This window comes from Trachurus trachurus, assembly GCF_905171665.1.
Source record: "Trachurus trachurus genome assembly, chromosome: 1".
NCBI lineage: Eukaryota > Metazoa > Chordata > Actinopteri > Carangiformes > Carangidae > Trachurus > Trachurus trachurus.
The window spans coordinates 6,257,197-6,278,311 of NC_139891.1; the positions used below are offsets into that span (position 1 = coordinate 6,257,197).

General features: G+C 42.1%; 1 protein-coding gene across 1 annotated transcript; it reads right to left on the reverse strand.

Moving 5' to 3' along the window:
* Window positions 1–1,124: 1,124 nt before the first annotated feature.
* bmerb1 (bMERB domain containing 1) lies at window positions 1,125–20,160 on the reverse strand (the record flags this gene model as incomplete). Its single annotated transcript, XM_083984452.1, has 6 exons — window positions 20,064–20,160; window positions 10,214–10,334; window positions 6,898–6,971; window positions 4,007–4,121; window positions 1,337–1,419; window positions 1,125–1,243 (listed from the first exon to the last, which is right to left on the reverse strand). The coding sequence occupies exons 1-6, from the start codon at window positions 20,149–20,151 to the stop codon at window positions 1,125–1,127; spliced, it is 600 nt and encodes a 199-aa protein (XP_083840578.1). The 5' UTR covers window positions 20,152–20,160.
* Between the last annotated feature and the right edge of the window lie 955 nt (window positions 20,161–21,115).

A 21,115-nucleotide genomic window follows, 5' to 3' on the forward strand; every position in this document is an offset into this window, starting at 1 on the left:
AATGATGTCATGCTACCGGTCAGTTTTTCCCGGTAGCTGATGGCTAAGATGACGTCAATATGGCCAGGGTTATGTTGCATTTAAGGAATGAGTAAGTGGATTTTTACTTTTTATTCTTTAAAAGTATAATAAAATCATAGAGCCAATATAATGAAAGCTTTATTAGTGGGAATGCTACTAGAAAAGTGGCACATGGGCTTGATGTTGGTTTGAGCTTTTATTGTGTAATGCAAAAAGTTTGGACACACATTTCAGTGTGGCGCTACAAAATGGTCTTTCACTTGTAATTCACTTTATTTTATTCCTATGGTTTGGTCTCGTGGCCCTGTGGTTTGTGCATTTTTAAGAAATACAAATGTGTTAATTGATGATTTGCAGCTTGAAGTTCAGTTCGTCGTCTCAGTTCTAGCTAACATGATCCGGCCTTACAGTGTTTGCAGTTATGCCGCAGTCCCTTCTTGCTTAAAGTGTCTGATCATTTCAAAGCTTTTAGTGACCACAGACTACAGACACTTTTAATCTGCCAATTCCCTACACTGAGAATTATGCAGCACAAAAACATCCACTGGCTGCCACCACCGCTCTCCAGCATTTCCACCCACTCGGTGACAGTGATAGAAGTGTGAGGAGTTGTGGGTGACAGAGGTTAACCGGTTTATGTTAAATGGCTGAAATGGAAGAAATATCCTTTACCAAACATGATGAGGTGATGGCGGGTGTTTTTATTCCTGTCACACAGAGAAACCCAGCGTGTTACATTTCACATTGTGGACCTTGTGCTTGCAGTTCTCTACCCTTGTGTATCGGATACATTATTTTAGATCACATCGCCTCTTTGAAAAGCAGCGCTGGATAAAGAAATATGTTTCTGACTAAACACATGATCTACAACACCGATTTCTCTCCGTCTCCTGTCCTCATGCTTCATATCTGCTTTTATCTATGTAATAACCCTGTAATAACAAGCAGTCCTCGCATACAAAAGCTGCTCCAGCACAGGGAGGGAGGGGGGGGGGACGGACCGGACCTGGCTAACTGGGGTTCTCTGAGTCACAGGAAGTTAGAGATGTCATGTGATGTTTGTGTTTGTGACGTGTGTTGATGAAGAGGTCTCTGTCTGTCAGTTACATGACGGCACACTGGGTGGCTCCACAGCAGTCTTTGATGATGGCCACTCCTGACTTGGTGATGGATGGTTTGTTAGGGGGCGGCTCCAGGATTTGTCTCTTGGGCTTTGGAGGGTCTTGTCATAAAGAGAAAGAAAAGAAAAAATGATCACACATCATAGGAGTGGGGGTGTGCGACGCCCTGGGTCGTGTTTTAATCTCTCACTCACTCTGTGCGTCTTTGAGCTTCTTCTCCAGAGGCATCAGCTTCAGTCTGAGGAACTCGGCCATCTCCTTGTCCTCCTCCTGCTCCCTGAGGTACCACACACACACACACACACACACACACACACACCTTACTTGGTTTTACCTGACTTACAGTATTATACTTGGCAGTAGCGAGCGTTTGTACCCAAAGGGCCGGATTTACTAAGATCCCAGATAGCGGGCGCTATATTGTTTGTGCCCTCTAAAATATTGCGTGTTTGGTTAGTGCACGCAAAACAGCTGATCTACTAAGAGTAACCCGCTAAATGAAAACACGTGCAAACCGTAATATGTAAATGAGGGTTTTGCGCTTGGTAATCGTTTCCGCCATGGAGAGAGTGGACAGAGAGCTGGACGGACGAAGGGACAGAATGACATTTGATCCGATGCATACAATGACAGCATGTGTGTTTATCTCTCTCGCGCTCTGTTTAGATAAATAAACACAAATCGCTACAGGGCCCAACTCGTCATATACTGACGAACAGGCAGCAGCTGCAGCGACAATCACACACCTATAACGTGTGTGTGTATGCCGCCCATGATCCAGTGGATTAATAGAGAGCTCAGGTGGGACACACGGATCTAAACGCTCTGACCACTGACCTGAGGGATCAAAGGCGGGTGAACGCAGCGGTGACAGTCCGGGACAGGGACTGAGAGACGAAGCTGAGCAGCCAGGTACTGGAGAGGAGAGGAGAGGAAAAGAGAGGAGCGCACTGCAGGACAGACGTGCCCCGTGCGTAACGGCGCGTAAAAGACTTTTAACACGGCTGAAAAACTGTTACAGAATTACCCAGACGTGAGGAAATGCAGAGATGTAAGATCATGGGGCTCTGACAGGTATCAAATCAATAAACGCATAAGTTTTGGCAAAGTTGTATCAGTTAGTACATGCTTTCAGGCGTGGTAAATAAAGACGCAAAAACAGCCACCGCAATCTCTTCCTGGTTTGGTAAATCACATTGCCCTCGCTAAATAAATCGATTTGCATCTACTCCTCCCAGTATTTTGCGTGTTCTGGCAGAAACGCCCATATTTACATATTCATCACGGCAAACACGCTAAATGGATTGCTCGTGCTATTTTGCCCATTTGAGAGACGCAATCCTCGGTGCGTCCGGTTAGTAGATCAGGTTCCACGTGTGTTTGCGCGTGCAATCACGTTTGCACACGTTTTAATACACGCAAACCTTTAGTAAATCCGGCCCTTAACGTACTAACATGACACTGGAGCCAAACACCTTTCCCCTTCATGGTTCTTTGTAAACAGCCTAATACAAACGGCATTTGACGCCTGTCTCTATAATGCATTATAACCATACTAATGAGTTATAATGCACTGTATAACTATAGTTATAAACACTCATAAATGATCATACTGCTTCATAACAATAATCATAACACACTAAAAAGCATTTTATCATGATTTATAAGGTCAGGTATTATAATACGTTATAGTTGTTAGTAACTTGCTGACAGTGCCCACATCGATAATGCATTATAAATATAGTTATACTGTGTTATAATTGGCATATAAAAATAACTATCATTATAAACACTATGATCATAAGGCTTTATAACAATAAGCATAACACATTATAGAGCATTATAACTCTATTACAATACTTGACCTTATAAGCCATTATAAAATGCTCTATGATGTGTTATGCTTATTGTTATAAAGCCTTATGATCATTTGAGTGTTTATAATGATAGTTATACATGTTTATAAGCCAATGATATGTACAGTATAATGCATTATCAATGTGGGCATTGTCAGCGAGTTACTAACAATTATAACATATAATACCTGACCTTATAAGTCATGATAAAATGCTTTATAGTGTGTTATGATAAAGCATTATGATCATTTATGAGTGTTTATAACTATAGTTATACAGTGCTATAACTGTATTATAACTCATAAGTATGGTTAGAATGTGTTACAGAGATAGGCGTCAAATAAGGTGTTACCTAACATGTTTGTATTAGAACCAGGTTAACCTTAATATTTTATACAAAACCATGTGTAGAGGACCGAGCCTCACCTTTGTAGCTTTTTGTGTTCTCCAAAGATCTTCAGGGTAAAAGTGATGCTCCGTTGTGTAATGATAATACACAAGAGGCAAACTGAGTCTGAATGTGGCCTTAATTACATAATACATACATATTATAATGTGAACAGACTTCTATGGTGACTCAGTGCATACGCTGTTTAACTTGATAAATAATAACCTGATATTTCACAAACACAGAGATAAATTGTTCATCCAGTGATTTAAAAGCAGACTGTGATTCCCTCATTTTCTATCCTGTCTATATGAATGTTATCTTTGAAGCACACTCTATGGCAACAACAGAGGAGAAGGAGGAAAATCACAATGCACAGCCACACACACACACACACAACAGCAGCCACCACTGTTGCGAGTGACAAGGGAGTGACCCCGCCCCCTGCTGTCACTCACTCTCACATTTTACTCTAATGAGTCTCCTCCTGCTGCCTCTCATCCACCCTGCGCCTTGAATGAAGAAACTGGTGGATGCGCTTCATTCTGACACTCCCTGAGTAAACAAACTGACAGTTCGCTCCCGGGAATGTCATCCTGGATCCTGAGTGACGCTCTCACCTTAATCTCTCCACCTCGGCATCATCCACCAGGAAATCCCTCTTCTGCACCAGTTTATGGATCTTCAGGATCAGCTCCTCCTCCCGCTGCCTGTGCTTCTTGTTTTTTTCTTTCTCTGGAGGAAAGGAGGAAAGAGAATGAATGAAAGTCATAAACCAATATATAAGAAGCCTGAAGGTGGAGGACAGGCAGGCAGAGCTGAAGCCTTAGTATTATTTTTTATTTTCTTGTGTGAAATAGAAATGCAGGTTCGGTCCACGTAAGTTTCTTTTACAACTCGTGTTACAAAACTGACTTCACAGCAAAGTCAGCTGGCTCTTGAACACTGAGTCATATCACAAACAGACCTTTAATTCTGTGCTCATGTATAATTTATAGCAAATAAGGCACAGACTTAATTATGCAAATGCTGGGGGAGCTGTGTTTTTGCATTCACAGTCAAGAGATCCACAAACTCAACATCCCCTGTTGGTTTGTCTCACTCGCCTAACCTTCACGCTCCGGAGCACAGGAAAAGACACACAGAAACAGACCAAACAATGAGCACACACACACACACACACACACAAAAATACATTGGCCAACAGCTGCAGAGGTACTGTAGGTTGTTTGGTGCTGCTGGTATGTAGGCCGAAAAGAGTTAGAGAAATGACTGCAAGCATCAGCTCTTTTTCCTGCTGGAAATAGAGTGGAGCAGTGCAGCTCCAGTGTGTATCCCCTGGGGGCAGGTGGGAGTGGGAGTGGGAGTGGGGGTGGGTGGGTGGGTGGGGGGGGCAGGAAAATCTGTGGGGCACATCATGGCTCCCACACACACACACTCTCCAATGTCAGAGGAGCAGGAGCAGAGGGGCAACATGCAGGGTCATGCAGGTTCGTTAAGCGACTCTTCATTGTGCTGGTGTGCAGCAGTGGGATACCAGACCCCCCCCCCTCCCCGCCGCCCGCTCCGCATGAGGCCCCAGTGGCTTGTGGGAACGTCAGCGAGGGGCAGTTTGTGTGTGACCAGTCATCCCAAATGGACAGGGGGCGGACAACAGAACAGTGCAAGACTGTAGAGAGAGCGAAGTCACATCACAACTCACAAACTGTCAGACAACAAAACCCAACACATAAAGAGAATGTTTAACTGCTGATGAGAACCATGTAGTGCGAGTGAAAGATCCAGAGCAAGTGTGTAAATACATCTTAAAGGGGACGTATTATGGAAATATACGTTTTTGAGGGCTCCTTTTTGGTTTGCCTACCAGACCTCAAAATGAAAGAATTGACAAAAAAAGGTTGATATCCATTACGATTTCCCTCTGTCGACATACAATGATGTCATTAGTTTTCGAGTTTTCTAACTGTACCGTTAGAGGGGGCGGGGCAGGGTGTGCAGTGGCTCATTTGCATTTAACTCATTGGCTGCCATTCTAATTCCAAATGTATTTTTATGGTAATTCTATATATTTGTGTAATTTACAGGTCGTGCATCAAGCAGAGGTTGACCATGGGGCAGAGGTCATGTGACAGCATAAACGTACAAAAAAGTTCATGCATTTTAGTTATATATTTGTAAATACATTATTATTTTGCCTTTAAAAGTACTTTCTGAGTGTTGTTTTTGTTGTTTTATAGAAGGAATATGGGAACTATTTTAATTTGTGCAAAAGGGGCATCATATGTCTCCTTTAAATCTTCCCTCATACATTAGAAGTCGAATTCACAGACAACAAAATGCTTGGCTCAGCTCTGAGGTTTTGCTGCTACAGCCTTCACTTTGTTCTTGGTGGCTATTAGGACCTAATGTCAGCAAACTTCAGACACACACTGTTGTTTACCTGATGGAGAGAGTTCTTTTCTATTTATGCTGCTACTAAACCACACTCCAGCCTTTAACGTCATCCTGTAATTGCCTTTTTTTGCCACAGTTCTGCTGTCCAGGATCGCTTCCAATTGGATTTGTCTTGTCAGCTTTCCCTGTTGGTATCTGGGGAGTTTCACACTGGGCGGATTCATGACCTCAATATTTTTATTTTTTATTTTTTTTAGCCCTGAACAGCCCAAACACAGCTGCGCTGTTGTACAGGTACAGGATTACATCGTACAACAGGACCATCTGGCGTTTCTGTTATTTTGTCCACACTAAGAAACCCTCTCTCTGTGTTTGACAGGTCCCAGAACAGCTGATGAGCACCCATGTGTCCTAGTGTCCCGTTGCTGGCCCCTCCTCTGACACCTGATGTAAACACTCACAGGAGAGGTGTGTTTTCATGCTGTTGCCAGGTTCCCCGTGTGCAGTGTGTTACTATGGGTGACGCAGCAGCATTACAGATACAGAGACAATAAAAGAACTGACTGAGGTGTTGGACTAATATTTGTTCCTGCGCTCTGCACCACAAAAACACCCGGGGAGTCAAAAGGAGTGTTTACTGAAATCAGTTCCAGTGTAGAGAGACCTTGTCCACAACGCTCTTATTGCCTTCACAGCGATGATGCATGTGTGTTGATGTGTGTGCACGTTGATCTCTCCCTCATAACTCACTCACATCCCTGAGACTTACAATCTGTCCCACATAGTTTAGAGTCGTGACACTTCCCATGAATCACTGTGACGCCCGCGGAGGTTATGGGACTCCGGCGAGCTGTAAACACAAACGCTTGGTGCCAAAAAACTCTATTTTTGGTCGAGCGCGGACAGCTTCACACAGGGGATCAGTTCTGAGAGGTGTGTTTCCTGAAAGGCTTACAGCTGGATGTCTTGATGTGGTTGTCTGTGTGTGTGTGTGTGTGTGTGTGTGTGTGTGTGTGTGTGTGTGTGTGTGTGTGTGTGTGTGTGTGTGTGTGTGTGTGTGTGTGTGTGTGTGTGTGTGTGTGTGTGTGTGTGTGTGTGTGTGTGTGTGTGTGTGTACCTGGTACTGCGACAATCTGTCTCAGATCCTGCTTTAAACTCATGATGTCTTTGCAGAGCTGGATGTCATCCATCCTGAAAAAAGGAGAAATAAAACAGTTAATCACTGGCTCCATCAGCTTCTGCTTCCACTTTATTCATCTTTATCTGACTGAAATGATGTTAGACAGCTTTGTATCCTAGAACCAGCCCTTTAAGAAAAGCAGACGTAGTTGAAAAACCAGATCTCTATTGATAAAGTAAAGAAGCATCAATAAAATGCATGTATGTATATTTTACTTTTTGCCAGATAACCCTAATTATTTGTATAGAATATTACAATAATTGTAATATGCAAAATCCCAACCTGTGCTGTAATTATCCTGATTATTTCTGCTCCTATTCAATTCATACTAGCAGCTCCATCCAAACCAAAACACCTCAAATACCGACTAATCCTTCACAGACAGTCATGGATACCGCGTGATGTGGTGTATCTCCTGACTCTAGTGACCCTTGTTCCTTTATGTTTCACGTGATTGCGATTTCTCGACATCTGTTTAATGGAGTGTCATGGAATGTGCTGCACATATATTCGTATCCATGAAGATGAACTGTAACGACCTTGATGCCTTTTCATCCAGTGCCAACATCAGGTTAAAAAGGTCATCGTCTCCAATGCTCTGACCAAATATGACTTCATGATCAGCCTTAAAGGGACAACGAGGAGTTTTGGGAAACGATGTGTTTTCACAGAATGTTTTCATTCATTAAGAATTAAAGTCAGAGGTTGGAAGACAATCAGATACCGTCGTAGTTCCGACCATAAACGGCGATTCGGCGGCGTTATTCTCATGACCCGCCGGGCAGCTTCCGCGAAACCGAAAGTAAGGAAACACTGGTCGGCTCGCCCAGCGTTTCCACCACTAATAATAACAAAATAACGATAGAGACAAAACGATATATTTATCGAAAATTGACCCATTAACAAGTGTAGGTAACGTAGATTCATCCACATTAATATGAGACTTTTTTATAACCAAATACAAACTCCTTGTTGTCCCTTTAACTGTAGCAAATGTTAGCTGCTGAACATCTGCATGTTATGTCACTATGAGCATGTTAGCATTTAGATTTATCATTGAATATTTTGACAACAAATAATCAATTTCTTTTCAATAAATTAGTCTTCATAGATGAAACATACTGGTCATAATTATAACGGTCCAAAACCAAAGATGTCCAGTATATAATGACATACCAAACCTGTTCCTAACATCTATAGATCAATAAATCATAAAATGATTAGTCAGCTATTAAAACAGTTGGGACTGTATTTTCTGTCATGTATCAGGTGAATAGTTGACTAATAGACACATGAGCTGAGCACTAATCACTGTGCTGCACTGTACTGTCATTGAGACGTCACAGCTTCAGCCTCCTGTGTGTGCAGATAGAAACCATGCAGCATAAATCAGTCCACGCTGCTCCCTGAGCCTCCTGACGTCTCACCCTCCAGGACTCCACATCCCCCCCCACCCCCACTTCCCTCTATGCGGAGCTGTGACAGCTACCACACATTTAATTCTCCCTGTGATAGATCAGGCCGATGACTCATCCACAGCCTCCTTCCTCCTCCCTCCTCCTCCTCCTCCTCCTCCTCCCTCTGCATTTATCCCTGTTGCTCCGTTTTACACCTCCCTCCTCCAGCCCCCCCTCCTCCTCCTCCTCCTCCTCCCCCTCCTCTCTCCCTTCTCCCCCATGTCCCTTCAGCTTCTTTTTCTCCCTCCACTCTTTCAATGCTATCTGTGGATTCCAGCAGCTTCTGCACTCTGACACGCCATCTGCTAGTCAGTGTGTGTCTGCACCGCGTCCGTGTGTGTGTGTGTGTGTGTGTGTGTGTGTGTGTGTGTCTATGTGCTGTTTTTGAGTCACACACTGAGCCTGACAACAGAGACGTAAGCAACGAGCAGCGTGGCGGCCTAATGAAGCCTTTCACGTGGGCGTGCCGACAAACAGTATAAACTGGAGTGAAGTTTCTGAGACGTGTCTCAGCTTCATGTGACACAACAACCGTGCGAGCGCAATGGCCCATAAACAGTTTAGTTGGACACGTCGCCGTGGTGATACAAGCTGAAATATACTGACGATCAAGAGAAAAATAAACTGCCTGAGACATTGGCTTCCTCTTCCACGTTCAATTTGGTTTTATAAAGATGAACTGATGCATAATACAAGTTGTAATACTTTGCATTTTCAACAGCACAGTTTATGTAACAGAAAGGAAATCTCTTTTTTGCATTATAACAAATACAACCAACAGTGCAACATTGAAACGTATTGCAATATAAAGTTATATAAATAGGATGAGTGGTTTTTTAAGCAATCAATATGTAACGAAACAGTTAAAAAAAATCAGCTATTCTTATAATTTAATCATTGAAATCTATATTTTTTTTTTTTTTTTTTTTTTTTTATTTAACCTTTATTTAACCAGGAATAATCCCATTGAGATTCAGAATCTCTTTTGCAAGGGGGTCCTGACTCCTGGCCAAGAGAGCAGCACAGTAGGTCCACATAAAGTGACATAAAGACAGCTATAACAGTTTGGCAAATCACATCATTACAGTATAATCACCAGCTGCGTTCGGTGAGAGAACATGTGCATGCAGTAGTCAAATAGTCCTTGATCCTAGCTTTATTTTATTTTAGTCATCTCTCAAAACTGCCTGTAATGTTTTAATGCAATTCTCATAGTTGATACACATAAATCATCTCATTATATTTCCGTATAGAAGGCTTAGTCTTTGGGAAGATGATTCAGTTTCCTTCAGTGATTAATTGAGATGAAAGGTTAATTTATAACGACTATAATTATCAGCTGCACCCCAGTGTCTACTGAACATTAAACTCATACTGTGACACTCATGTTGTGTATTTGTGCTGATAGTGCGGAGGCAGCAGAGGAAACAACATGCAGCACTGATCCATGATCCTTCAGGCCGTTGTTGATGAGGAGCCAACAAGTTGATCGCGGCCGGTGACTCATTCGACTTGCTATTGGCCCCGGGGTAATCGATGGACAAATGGACTGCAGCACTCCAGTATCGAACCGTCTTAAAACAACCGGCTTATATCACTAAGACACACAGCACTTGAATATCTTTGCAGTGCCTCATGATGAGAGTGTCGGCCGTGTGTCATGGCAACAACGCTGCATCCGCTCGAGGATGGCAACGGGAATCGGTGTGACAGTGTGTAATGATTAAATCTTCAGTCACGTTGTAAGCACATATGGTGAAACCAAAACACAGAAAGTGGAGACTTGAGCCACTCACATGAAGCGCAGCTCCGACTCCCTGCGCACCAGGACTTCTCTCAGCCGCTGGATACGGGCCATCTCCACCTCGATCTCGTCTGGAGACATGGTGCTTTCCGCCATGGACACGTCTGAGTGACCTGAGAGGGATGGGACAGAACACACAGCTAAATGAATAAGACGGAGACAGGGAGGGCAGGACAAACATCTAGTATTCTAATAAGAGACATCCACAAGGACAGCTCTGCTTTGTCTTGTCTGTTATGTTATACAATTCTTTTTACCTTGGGCAGTGCGTAAAGGGATTGTTCACCCAAAATTGAAATTTCTACTAATAATAGTAGCCTATAGTTAATACTAATCTACTTATCTACTCACCCTCATGTGGACTAAGGGCTGGGAGAAGTTTCAGAGTCCTCCGTGGCTTCTCTGAGTTACAGGGGGTCTCGGCGTAGCAGTGCATGTCTTCTGCGAAATTGTCCCGAAAGAAATTAAATAAGTCTATATTTCAAGCTTGTTTGTAGCGGAAGCTCCTCTTCCCGGTTCATCATATTTGGACGAACCAGGGTCTGTCCTCTTCCCAGTTCATCCAAATTTGACAAACCGGGAAGAGGAGCTTCGAGAAGCTTCCGCTACAAAACAAGCTTGAAATATAGACTTATTCAATTTATTTCGGGACAATTTTGCATTTCAGGGCTTCAATACAAGACAGGCATTACATACGAGCAGCATGGAGGTATTTGGATGTTTTTTGGTGTGTCTTTTTGTTACGAAGACAGTTGGTATCCGTTTGCAACCGTTATATGGACATGCACTGCTACGCCGAGACCCCCTGTAACTCAGAGAAGCCACGGAGGACTCTGAAACTTCTCCCAGCCCTTAGTCGACATGAGGGTGAGTAGATAATGAGAAATTTCAATTTTGGGTGAACTATCCCTTTAAGGGTTTAAAGGGTATTTAATGCTTTAAATCACAGAGAATACTCACTACACAAGACCAAACTATATTCCAGTGACAATATGCTCGTGTCCTATTAGAAATTGGTATGATTTCATGTGACAGTTGCATTCAAGAGTTCTTAATTCCAGTCTTTTTTATCCTTGCAAACTTTCTCGTAGCATCAGCTTCTTGGCAAATAAAGTTCTCACACCTCATTTCCCTCTCTCTATGTGTTTTCACAGATGCCAAGAACCTGGCATTTGGAGAGGAAGCAGCAGCATATGTAATTGTGAGAGGTGATTTGAAGTTAAGAGTCACAGCATGGCTGCAGGCACAAATGACTGAATGTCAGTGATGAGGTGAAAATGTATGTGCAGAGAAGCAGGATGTATGACAGCTGACAGGCAGACAGTGAGAAGTGCCTGCTGATGTGGAGGTGAGATAATCCTCCTCACATGGATCAATGAGCAGCTGTGGATTCTTGATGACTGGGTTTTTCCTTCCTGAGCCAGACCACGGACTCACACTGCAACCACTGAACACTCACTACACCGACCAGACACTCACTGCTCTGATCAATGCACTGACCACTGCTAATGCTGCAGCACCTGCAGGAGACCGGCCACACCGGCATCTTAAAGCACACACACACACATACAGCCTGTTATTCTATTCAACTGTGGAGCCGAAGTTAAAGCGTTCTCCAGTGGTGAGTTAGTTAGAATTCTTATTTATTGGCCCTTCCCACTTGGGATTAGAAGATGACGTCACAATACAGTCTCATCTTCTGGGTTTCACAAATATCAACAAAAAAAGATGCAGAAACATTAGCCTAAATGAAGATACTGTATGGCTGATATTCCTACAAGAAGAAACGACAAACATTTCAAATGAATTGTACAATCTGCAGCTTATCTTGATTAAAAAAATCTTGTTTTCCTCTTCTCCCTATAGTAAGGGCATTTTAGCAGATATTTGACCAATCTGGGAACTAAATCCTTACCAAGAAATTTCTTCACAATTGTCTTTAGGAACATGCGTAGTATGACGTCTTAAAATGTTGAAATTCAACTCCCGTGGGAAACCCCCTAAAAAACGACTCAAAGTTGGGGTACCCGGTAACTGGATTTTTGAACATTCCGAAATGTTAAATTTGGCCTTAAGTAACTTGTGAGGGGTCAAACTAGGGGTTTTTCATGATTCTGAGTTGATTGCAAACATTAGTTTTACACCCAAAACACTCCTTGGTGGAGAAAAAAACAGCCACACCCACTTTTCTTGTTCATCGGAACCCCCATCACCACCACCAATAGAATGTATTGCAGAGAAGCCATTCCTTATCATTGCAGAGGTTGTGTTACATAATACTACTAAATACTCAATATAACTTTCTACCCTTTTTTCTATTTTTTTTTCTATTATATTTCTACAGACCCTCCAGGATTTTGTGGTGTCGCTAAATTTATTAAAAAAGTTATTATAGATGTAATTTATTATGCAGATTGGTAGCAAGCAGCGAGAGAGAAAAGACAGTGGACATGCACCAGATTTCACATACCAGCAACAACTGAAACAAGTTTGTTCGAAATGAAGATGGGAAAAGTACAAAAAATACACAGTGGTGCTACATTGATTGCAAACATGGTAATGTTAATCTGCACACACACTGAGCATCAATCTCCATCGAGCATCCAGGCTCTAAGAGGTCGTTTTTGAAGAATGGAAAAAGATGTTGCAGTGTGTCACAAACTTGTTCATTCCAGCTTGGGCCTATTGCTTGGTCATGGCCGTGGTAGCTGTTGTAGTGTATTATGGGATTTGTAATGTGAGTAATGTGAATGCTATATTGGTGGGCCATTATTAACATAATAGGGCCATATAAAAGTGTCGCAGGACAGATCTGGCCCCCAGGTTTTTGACATTATTAATTTTTTGACATCCAGCTAGATTAATGTCCAACAATGTAAAAAGGTAGAATATAAGTTATATTAAATATTCAGTAGTAATAGTAGAAGTTTTTTTGTGACATTAAAGAAAACCTCTGTCATACACAGGAATAGCTGATCTCTAATGTATTCTATTGAGTATAGTAGATCACCTTTATTATAATAGCCTAAACCGTTCTGCAAAAATCCTTGCGATGACAATAGGCCTACGCCATGTTTTCCTAGCTTGATAGCTAATGGGGCAGTCAGCTAGCATTTAGGAAAATAAAATGGTCAGAGATGGTCATCAGATTCAGTCGCACATAGGAGTTGGCTAACTAACCATATTATTTACTGTTATTTACCAACTAACAGCCATTTTGGTAAGACTTTGACGCCTATCTCTATAATGCATTATAACCATACTTATAATGAGTTATAATGTGGTTATAGCATTGTATAACTATAATTATAAACATTCATAAATTATCATAAGGCTTTATAACAATAATCATAACACACTATAAAACATTTTATGATGACTTATAAGGTCAGGTATAATGATACGTTATAATTGTTAGTAACTGGCTGACAATGCCCACGTCGATAATACATCGTAAATATAGTTATAATGTGTTATAATTGGCTTATAAAAGTGTATAACCATCATTATAAACACTCATAAATGATCATAAGACTTTATAACAATAAGCATAACACATCATAGAGCATTTTATAATGGCTTAAGGTCAAGTATTACAATAGAGTTATAATGGTCTATAATATGTTATGCTTATTGTTATAAAGCCTTATGGTAATTTATGAGAGTTTATTATGATAGTTATACACAACTATAAGCCAATTGTAACACATTATAACTATATTTTAATGCATTATCAATGTGGGCATTGTCAGTGAGTTCCTAATAGTTATAATATATTAATACCTGACCTTATAAGACAAGATAAAATGCTTTATAGTGTGTTATGATTATTGTTATAAAGCATTATAATCATTTATGAGTGTTTATAACCATAGTTATACAGTGCTATAACTGCATTATAACTTTTATTATTATAACCCATTATAAGTATGACAATAATGCATTATAGAGATAGGCATCAAATAAAGTGTTACCACAATTTTTAAGTTTCTTATGCATGTTATCAACGCAATGACATGACATATTTCAAGTTCTTATGCTCTCACATAAGGTGTAAAAAGTGTCTGTCAATGATCTAAGGTTGTATATGGCTTCAACATGTCTAGCACTAGCTAACTCCAAAATTCCTCACTTTTAATGCTAACCAACTACAACTACCACTAAACAATACTTAGGCCGATTTACCATGGCAATGAATAAAAAGTAGAAGAAAGCAACCTTTTAATGTACATGTACCCAATAGTGAGAAGTGTGTGTCTGTGTGTAGGCTATGTGTATGTTTCCGTTTTTACTGGTATGTGAAATCTGGTGTGCACCTCATGTCTTTCCTTCTCTCTCGCTCCCGATCCGCATACAACTTAATGTTATATGAAAACAATAACTAGTAATAAAAATACAGACATGCAAAAAAACGTAATGGAAACACTGTGGCCACAGCTGACCACAGCTAGTAGCCACAGCGGTCTATGATAGCAAATTTGCAGAAAAGTTGCAGTGGTAAGGCCAAAGAATTCATGATTGAATTTGCATTAAAGTAACATTGCGGAGTTTTTCGGCCTTAAAATAATGTTTCCAGACTCATTGCAATGGTAGAAAAATGGTTAATAGGATGAATGCCGCTGCAGCCTGAGCCGGGTCGCGTCGGCTGAAACTGCACTATGGAACTTCCCTGCACCAACATTCTATTGGTGGTGGTGATGGGGGTTCCGATGAACAAGAAAAGTGGGTGTGGCTGTTTTTTTCTCCACCAAGGAGTGTTTTGGGTGTAAAACTAATGTTTGCAATCAACTCAGAATCATGAAAAACCCCTAGTTTGACCCCTCACAAGTTACTTAAGGCCAAATTTAACATTTCGGAATGTTCAAAAATCCAGTTACCGGGTACCCCAACTTTGAGTCGTTTTTTAGGGGGTTTCCCACGGGAGTTGAATTTCAACATTTTAAGACGTCATACTACGCATGTTCCAAAAGACAACTGTGAAGAAATTTCTTGGTAAGGATTTAGTTCCCAGATTTTCATATGTTGCCCTTACTATACTCAGTTAGTATAGATTCTCTGAACATTCAAATACTGACTTTTTTTTCATTATTAACTGTAAATTACTGTTTTGTTGTGTTAAATGTATAGTCTGTATGTAAAATGTCTGGTCTGATGTTGATGTCTGTTCATGTATGTTAAATGTATAACTGTCTGTTGCCACAGTGCTGCTACTATGCTGTGCCGAAAGCAAATTCTGCCGACTTGTTGTGCAGTCCTTAATAAATGAATTGAATTGAATTGTTTTAGCTCCAATGCTATGGAACAAGCCCCCCCTCAGTATCAGATCAGCTGAGTCTGTGTATCATTTTAAAATCCCACATGTAGCCTACAGACTGGCATTTGTGCAATAATTCTGAAAGGTGCTATAGAAAAAAAAAGTTTATTATTATTATTAAATAAATCATCACATTACATAAGAATTCATATACATCTCTTGACCCAAGGCCCAGTTATTTGTTTATCCCATATCAATATCTTTTCATTAATCTATTTTCTTCCATATCAATTAACCAGTTCCATAACTGGGTTATACAGATCTTCCAGTGAACCTCACATGATTCAGTATTATTTCTCCATTATCAGGGACTTGAGAGAGATGGGATAAAATAGGAAACAGCAGGGGCCAGAATGTCCTCAACCATCACGTCCCAAAAAGCCTTGATCCTACACTTCCCATGATGCAACATCTTTCAGGACAATCAGCCTACCGACAAAAAATCCTCAAACCTCTATAATAAAATCCATTGCAGAGATGTGAGAGTTGCAGGAAGTCATCAGTCAATGAGTATCACTCATCAGACAGTGGGTGGCGGGTGGTGACAGTGTGGGTGCTAAAGAGGAGGGGACCAAGACATATCTGGACTAGCTGTACAACACTAACACTGAAAAATCATCTCAGCAGCTTCTTGCAACACTACAATGCAGTGATAAACCCTCAATCACATGATTCAGGTTGTTTCCCTGTGAATTTACATCGTCAACAATTATCTTCCACTTTCGAGCAGAACATTAAATGGATAGTTTAACATTTTGGCAAATTGGCCCATTGCCATAATCCCTGCCTATAGTTTTAGGGGTAGGTTTGTTGCCTTGTCGGTGCAAGCTATTTTTAGAACGGCGGAGCAGAGCCGTGAGCTGCTCAGAGCTACGCTATGGAGGCTAAAGGAATTTCTTGGTTTCCCTCAGTAAGCGGAATGTTTGTGTTAAAGCAGAAGGAAGTGATACATTTGTGTTAATATAAGTCTTAAATAGTTATATCTTCCGACAGCAATCACTTACATAGAGTGTTTGGACCGAAACACGGGTCTGTCAGTCACTCTGCTCTGCTCTGCTCTGAGCCGAGGAGAAAACATTTATCGTATCCTACAGTTTTTATCCAATGAGGAGAGAGAACGGCATGCAGGGCTGTGTGTGCAGCCAAGGGACGCCGTGAATGTGGTGACGTAGGGACGAGGACTGTTATGGTGCATTCAAGGAAACTCGTAACTCGTGTTTTTCCGACCTGTGAAGTCATACCAGTTCGATCTGGTACGAGTTCACGGGTCGGAAGTTACGAGTGGCCGTTATAGTGACTTTCCCAGGTAAAACAGGTCGGAAAAACGCGAGTGGGTTGCCTGGAACGCTACAAAGTCGTAAGTTGTGACTTGAAGCTGTAATTTACGGTTTCAAAAGCCTACCTGGAACGCAGCACTAGCCAAAACGACCGGATCGCTTACTTCTGCTTTAATGTAAGTCTTAAATAGTTCTATCTTCCGACAGCAATCACTTATAGAGTGTTTGGTCTGAAACACGGGTCTGTCAGTCACTCTGCTCTGCTGTAAGCCGAGGAGAAAACTTTCCTTGTATCCTACAACCTTTATCCAATGAGGAGAGAGAACGGCATAAAGGGGCGGTCCTCTCTGTGTGTGCAGCCAAGGGATGTGCGTGAATGTGGTGACGTAGGGACGAGGGCGGGGACTGCTAACTCCATCGGCTGACAAGAAGTTAGCCAAAACGACCGGATCGCTTACTTCTGCTTTAAACATCTGATTTCTTGATCAATAAATTGTTAGAAAAATGTCCATCAGAATTCCCCCAAGATGATCTCTTTCAGTGTAGCATGTTTCTAATCACACAAAGCTAAGAAAAAACAAAACGAAGACACCATATGGACTCTCAGTTCTCCATATGTTCATGAAAACAGTTGTTATAAGTGATCCCTCCTGTGCATGACCAGACAGTAAGAGGGGCCTAACAGACTATTGCATGTTTAAGCTGCCAAATGTAACACTCAACATTTATTCACAGTATCTCTATCACCATCAGAGGACTGGATCATCTCCTCGTCCTCCTGCAGCAGCACCAACTGCAGTCTGTGTTTTTGGTAGTTTTTGGTGGATGCTTGCTGGGGGGGACGGAGCTGACTCACCACAGCAGACAGAAGCGTGCACAGGAGGGTTTGTTTGTGCCACACTGACACTGAATCATCAACCAAAAAGGTGTCTGCTGCTGCTGCTGACGGACGCTGACAAATCAAAGTTCATACGATGAACGTGGGAAGTGCGTTTCTCTCCTCCGTCCCTTTGTCTTTTGTCACACAAGAACGCACCGCCTCACTCTCAGGCCACGTGCTCGCCATCAATAAGACCGAGCAGCATTAAGTCCCAAATGGGCCGTTAAAGGTGGCGACTTGCCAGCTCAGTTAACAGCTCCTCCTCATCTGATGAGAGCCACGCACTCACACATACTCAGCCTTTTAAAAAACAGTGTGAGGAAACAAACAGCTTTGATGCTTCTTCCTAATTAAGTGCAGCTTTTTCATCCGGGGGCCACGCCAGGTTCCACTCCAAACTTTCAGCTACGTAACAGCCTACACTGGCAAGATGTAAACCACCACACACCTAATTAATCTGATTGAATTACCTCCCAGTTTCATTACAAACAAACTGGCTCGTTGGTGTTCTTCAGGATTGTGGTATAATGAGTAATGAACGGTGCACCGTGCAGCAGCCACCGGAGGCTCCGCACCCAGGAAACGTCAGCATCTGTATGACATTCAATGCAGACGCCCCTGACACATCCTGCAGTCACACTGTACACACACAGTGCTGCTGATGCTGATGCCTCACCCCCCTCCTCCAAAGGTAGAATAAAAACAAACAGATGGTGAGCATAAAATGGAAAGTGCAAGGTAAACACAGGCAGTATTTGTTTTAGAAATAAGAGGAGATAGACCTGGAGAAGGGAGGTTGGCTTTGCTTTACCTCTGTCTTGTTTAGCTGTGTGTATGTGTGTGTGTGTGTGTGTGTGTGTGTGTGTGTGTGTGTGTGTGTGTGTGTGTGTGTGTGTGTGTGTGTGTGTGTGTGTGTGTGTGTGTGTGTGTGTGTGTGTGTGTGTGTGTGTGTGTGTGTGTGTGTGTGTGTTTGTGGGAGACAGAGAGAGAGAGAGAGAGCGATGACTGGATCGGTGTCTAAAAATACCCACAGATTTTTTTCTCCCCCTTCTTCTCTGAGTTAATCTGGAAGTTTCTTCACTCCGCTGTGACGAGCTCTCCTCACCGTTTGAAATCACATCATTGTTGCTCCTGTCAACACATGCGTCACTCACTCCCCCTCATCATCATCATCATCATCATCATCATCATCATCATCATCATCATCATCATCATCATCATCATCATCATCATCATCATCTCCTCTGGTCAGTGGACAAAACAATAGAAAAGTCTCATGCAGCGGCTCTGCAGCTACTAATGTTTATTTTTTGTTGAAACTCTGTTCACCGCTGTCATTTTCTGATGCTGTGACTTGTGGTATGGTTTAGAGCTTAATTGATTGGTCAATTAGGTAACAGAAGGTGAATTGCCAATTAGTCACCTATCAAACAAAAATACAGAATTCTCTGACTTCTGCTGCTCTTGTCTGTTTTGCATTGTTGCGCATGTTTTTTGTGTTTCTAACTTCTTTTTTTTTATTCTAAAAAAAAAAACAGCTGCAGACGTCACAGTGGGGTATTGAAATCTCTCTCTCTCTCTCTCTTTAAACCATTTTCCAGTGGGCTATTCACAGATCACATGCTCAGTCACTTCACTGAGAAAATAATCTGCTCTGGTGAAAATGACACAATTACAGCGTTCCAGTCTATTTCTCATTTGAACTGAATCTGATCAGCCCCATCGTCATGCCTCAGACTGTATACGCAGCTTTTATCATGGTGACTGTTTGCTGTTACTGTGCTGACTCTGTGCTTGTGTGCATGGAGTCAAATCAGCACATTGTTAAAGTCAAACTTAAAACCTATATGGATTTGTGGGACAGCTGCTGACTGTCTCATACACACACACACACACACACACACACACACACACACACACACACACACACACACACACACACTCAGATGTCAGTGTAAATGTGACAGCTCCATCACACACTGATCAGAGAGGTGTTGACTCACAGCTGTCCATGCTCAGGCTGGATCAAACACACACAAGTTTGTAAATTGCGCAGGTGCTATTGTGTTTGTGTTATAGTGCTGTTCTATGGCTCAACCCCCACGGAGAGAGACCGTGCAGTGTCCACGGTGTGCATGCAGCGTGGGGCCTTTGGGCAAGGTCCCTGATCTGATCCATCCTATGGATCCATGATGATCCTAAACCTCTGTGAGTCACGCGTTAACCGTTTCAGCGCCGCCTCGTGCTCGCTGGGGGTTTTCACTTTTCACTCAGCCGAACGGACGCTGCTGCCCGCGCGGAGAGGAGAGCTGATGTGATGAGATGTGTGTGTCAGTAGGAGCAGACTGAGCACAGACTGAGCACACCTTACCTTTGTCAGTTGTCCACGCTGTTTCCGACACGGCGCCGTAGCTCCTGAGCGCGCGCTCGGTGTCCGAAATAGATTTCTTCAGCTCCATATCGCTGGAAACCGAGACCCGAGGAGGAAGAGGAGGAGGAGGAGGATGTCCTTCTGCTAAACCTGCACGGCTTCCTCTGTGTGTGTAGTGTAGGTAGTGTGTGTGTTTGTGTGTGAGTGTGTGTCCTCCCAGATAACTCTGCTTCACCCGGTGACAAGACTCCAGCGACCCGAGACGTTGAGCATCTTTGTTCGGGCTTTTCCTCCCTCGACGTGCGGATGGAGAGGAGAGGAGAGGAGAGGATGTAGGGCGCATGCGCAGTGCGGGCAGGGATGTGAGGGACCCGGAGACACCCACTGGCACCGAGATAACGTTCAAAATAAAACAACACACACACACAGTTGCATCGAAGTTTTGTTTAGCCTGTTTACAGTCTATGGCAAGAAATTGTTTTTAAGGGGAGACACGTGAAAAGGGTAAAAAAAAAATTTAAATAACAGATATCACCATGAAACTTCCCAAGTTTATCACTTAGCCTACATTAAGACAAATATTTTTTGTATTACAAGTTTTGTCAAATTGTATGTTTAAATATGTAAATGAGGCAATATATGATGAAATATGCGCTAATTTGCATACATTTCCAGAACCGAAATCTGTTGACATATTGAAGTCAGAGGGGATTTTGGATATCTCTTTTTATCACTTTGTAAATGAGCCCCCCAAAAAATCTAATTTTGGCATGTTTTTAGGAATAAAATGTTGTATAAATCAGGCTTTGAATGATATTATGACATTATTCAGGAGAGAGAGAGCTTTACAATGATACCTGACATGACATGAGTCAGACAACAGACACAGCTCAGTATGTCACAGTAGCTGTTAACTTTTGGTAAAATTTAGGAGAAATCTACTGATGAAAGAGACAAAATGAAGTAAAATAAAAACCTTAATGTGGATGTTCTACCATTTTGTTTGACTTTTCTGAAAGAAGACATGTTAAGGAAGAAAAATAGCCCAAAAA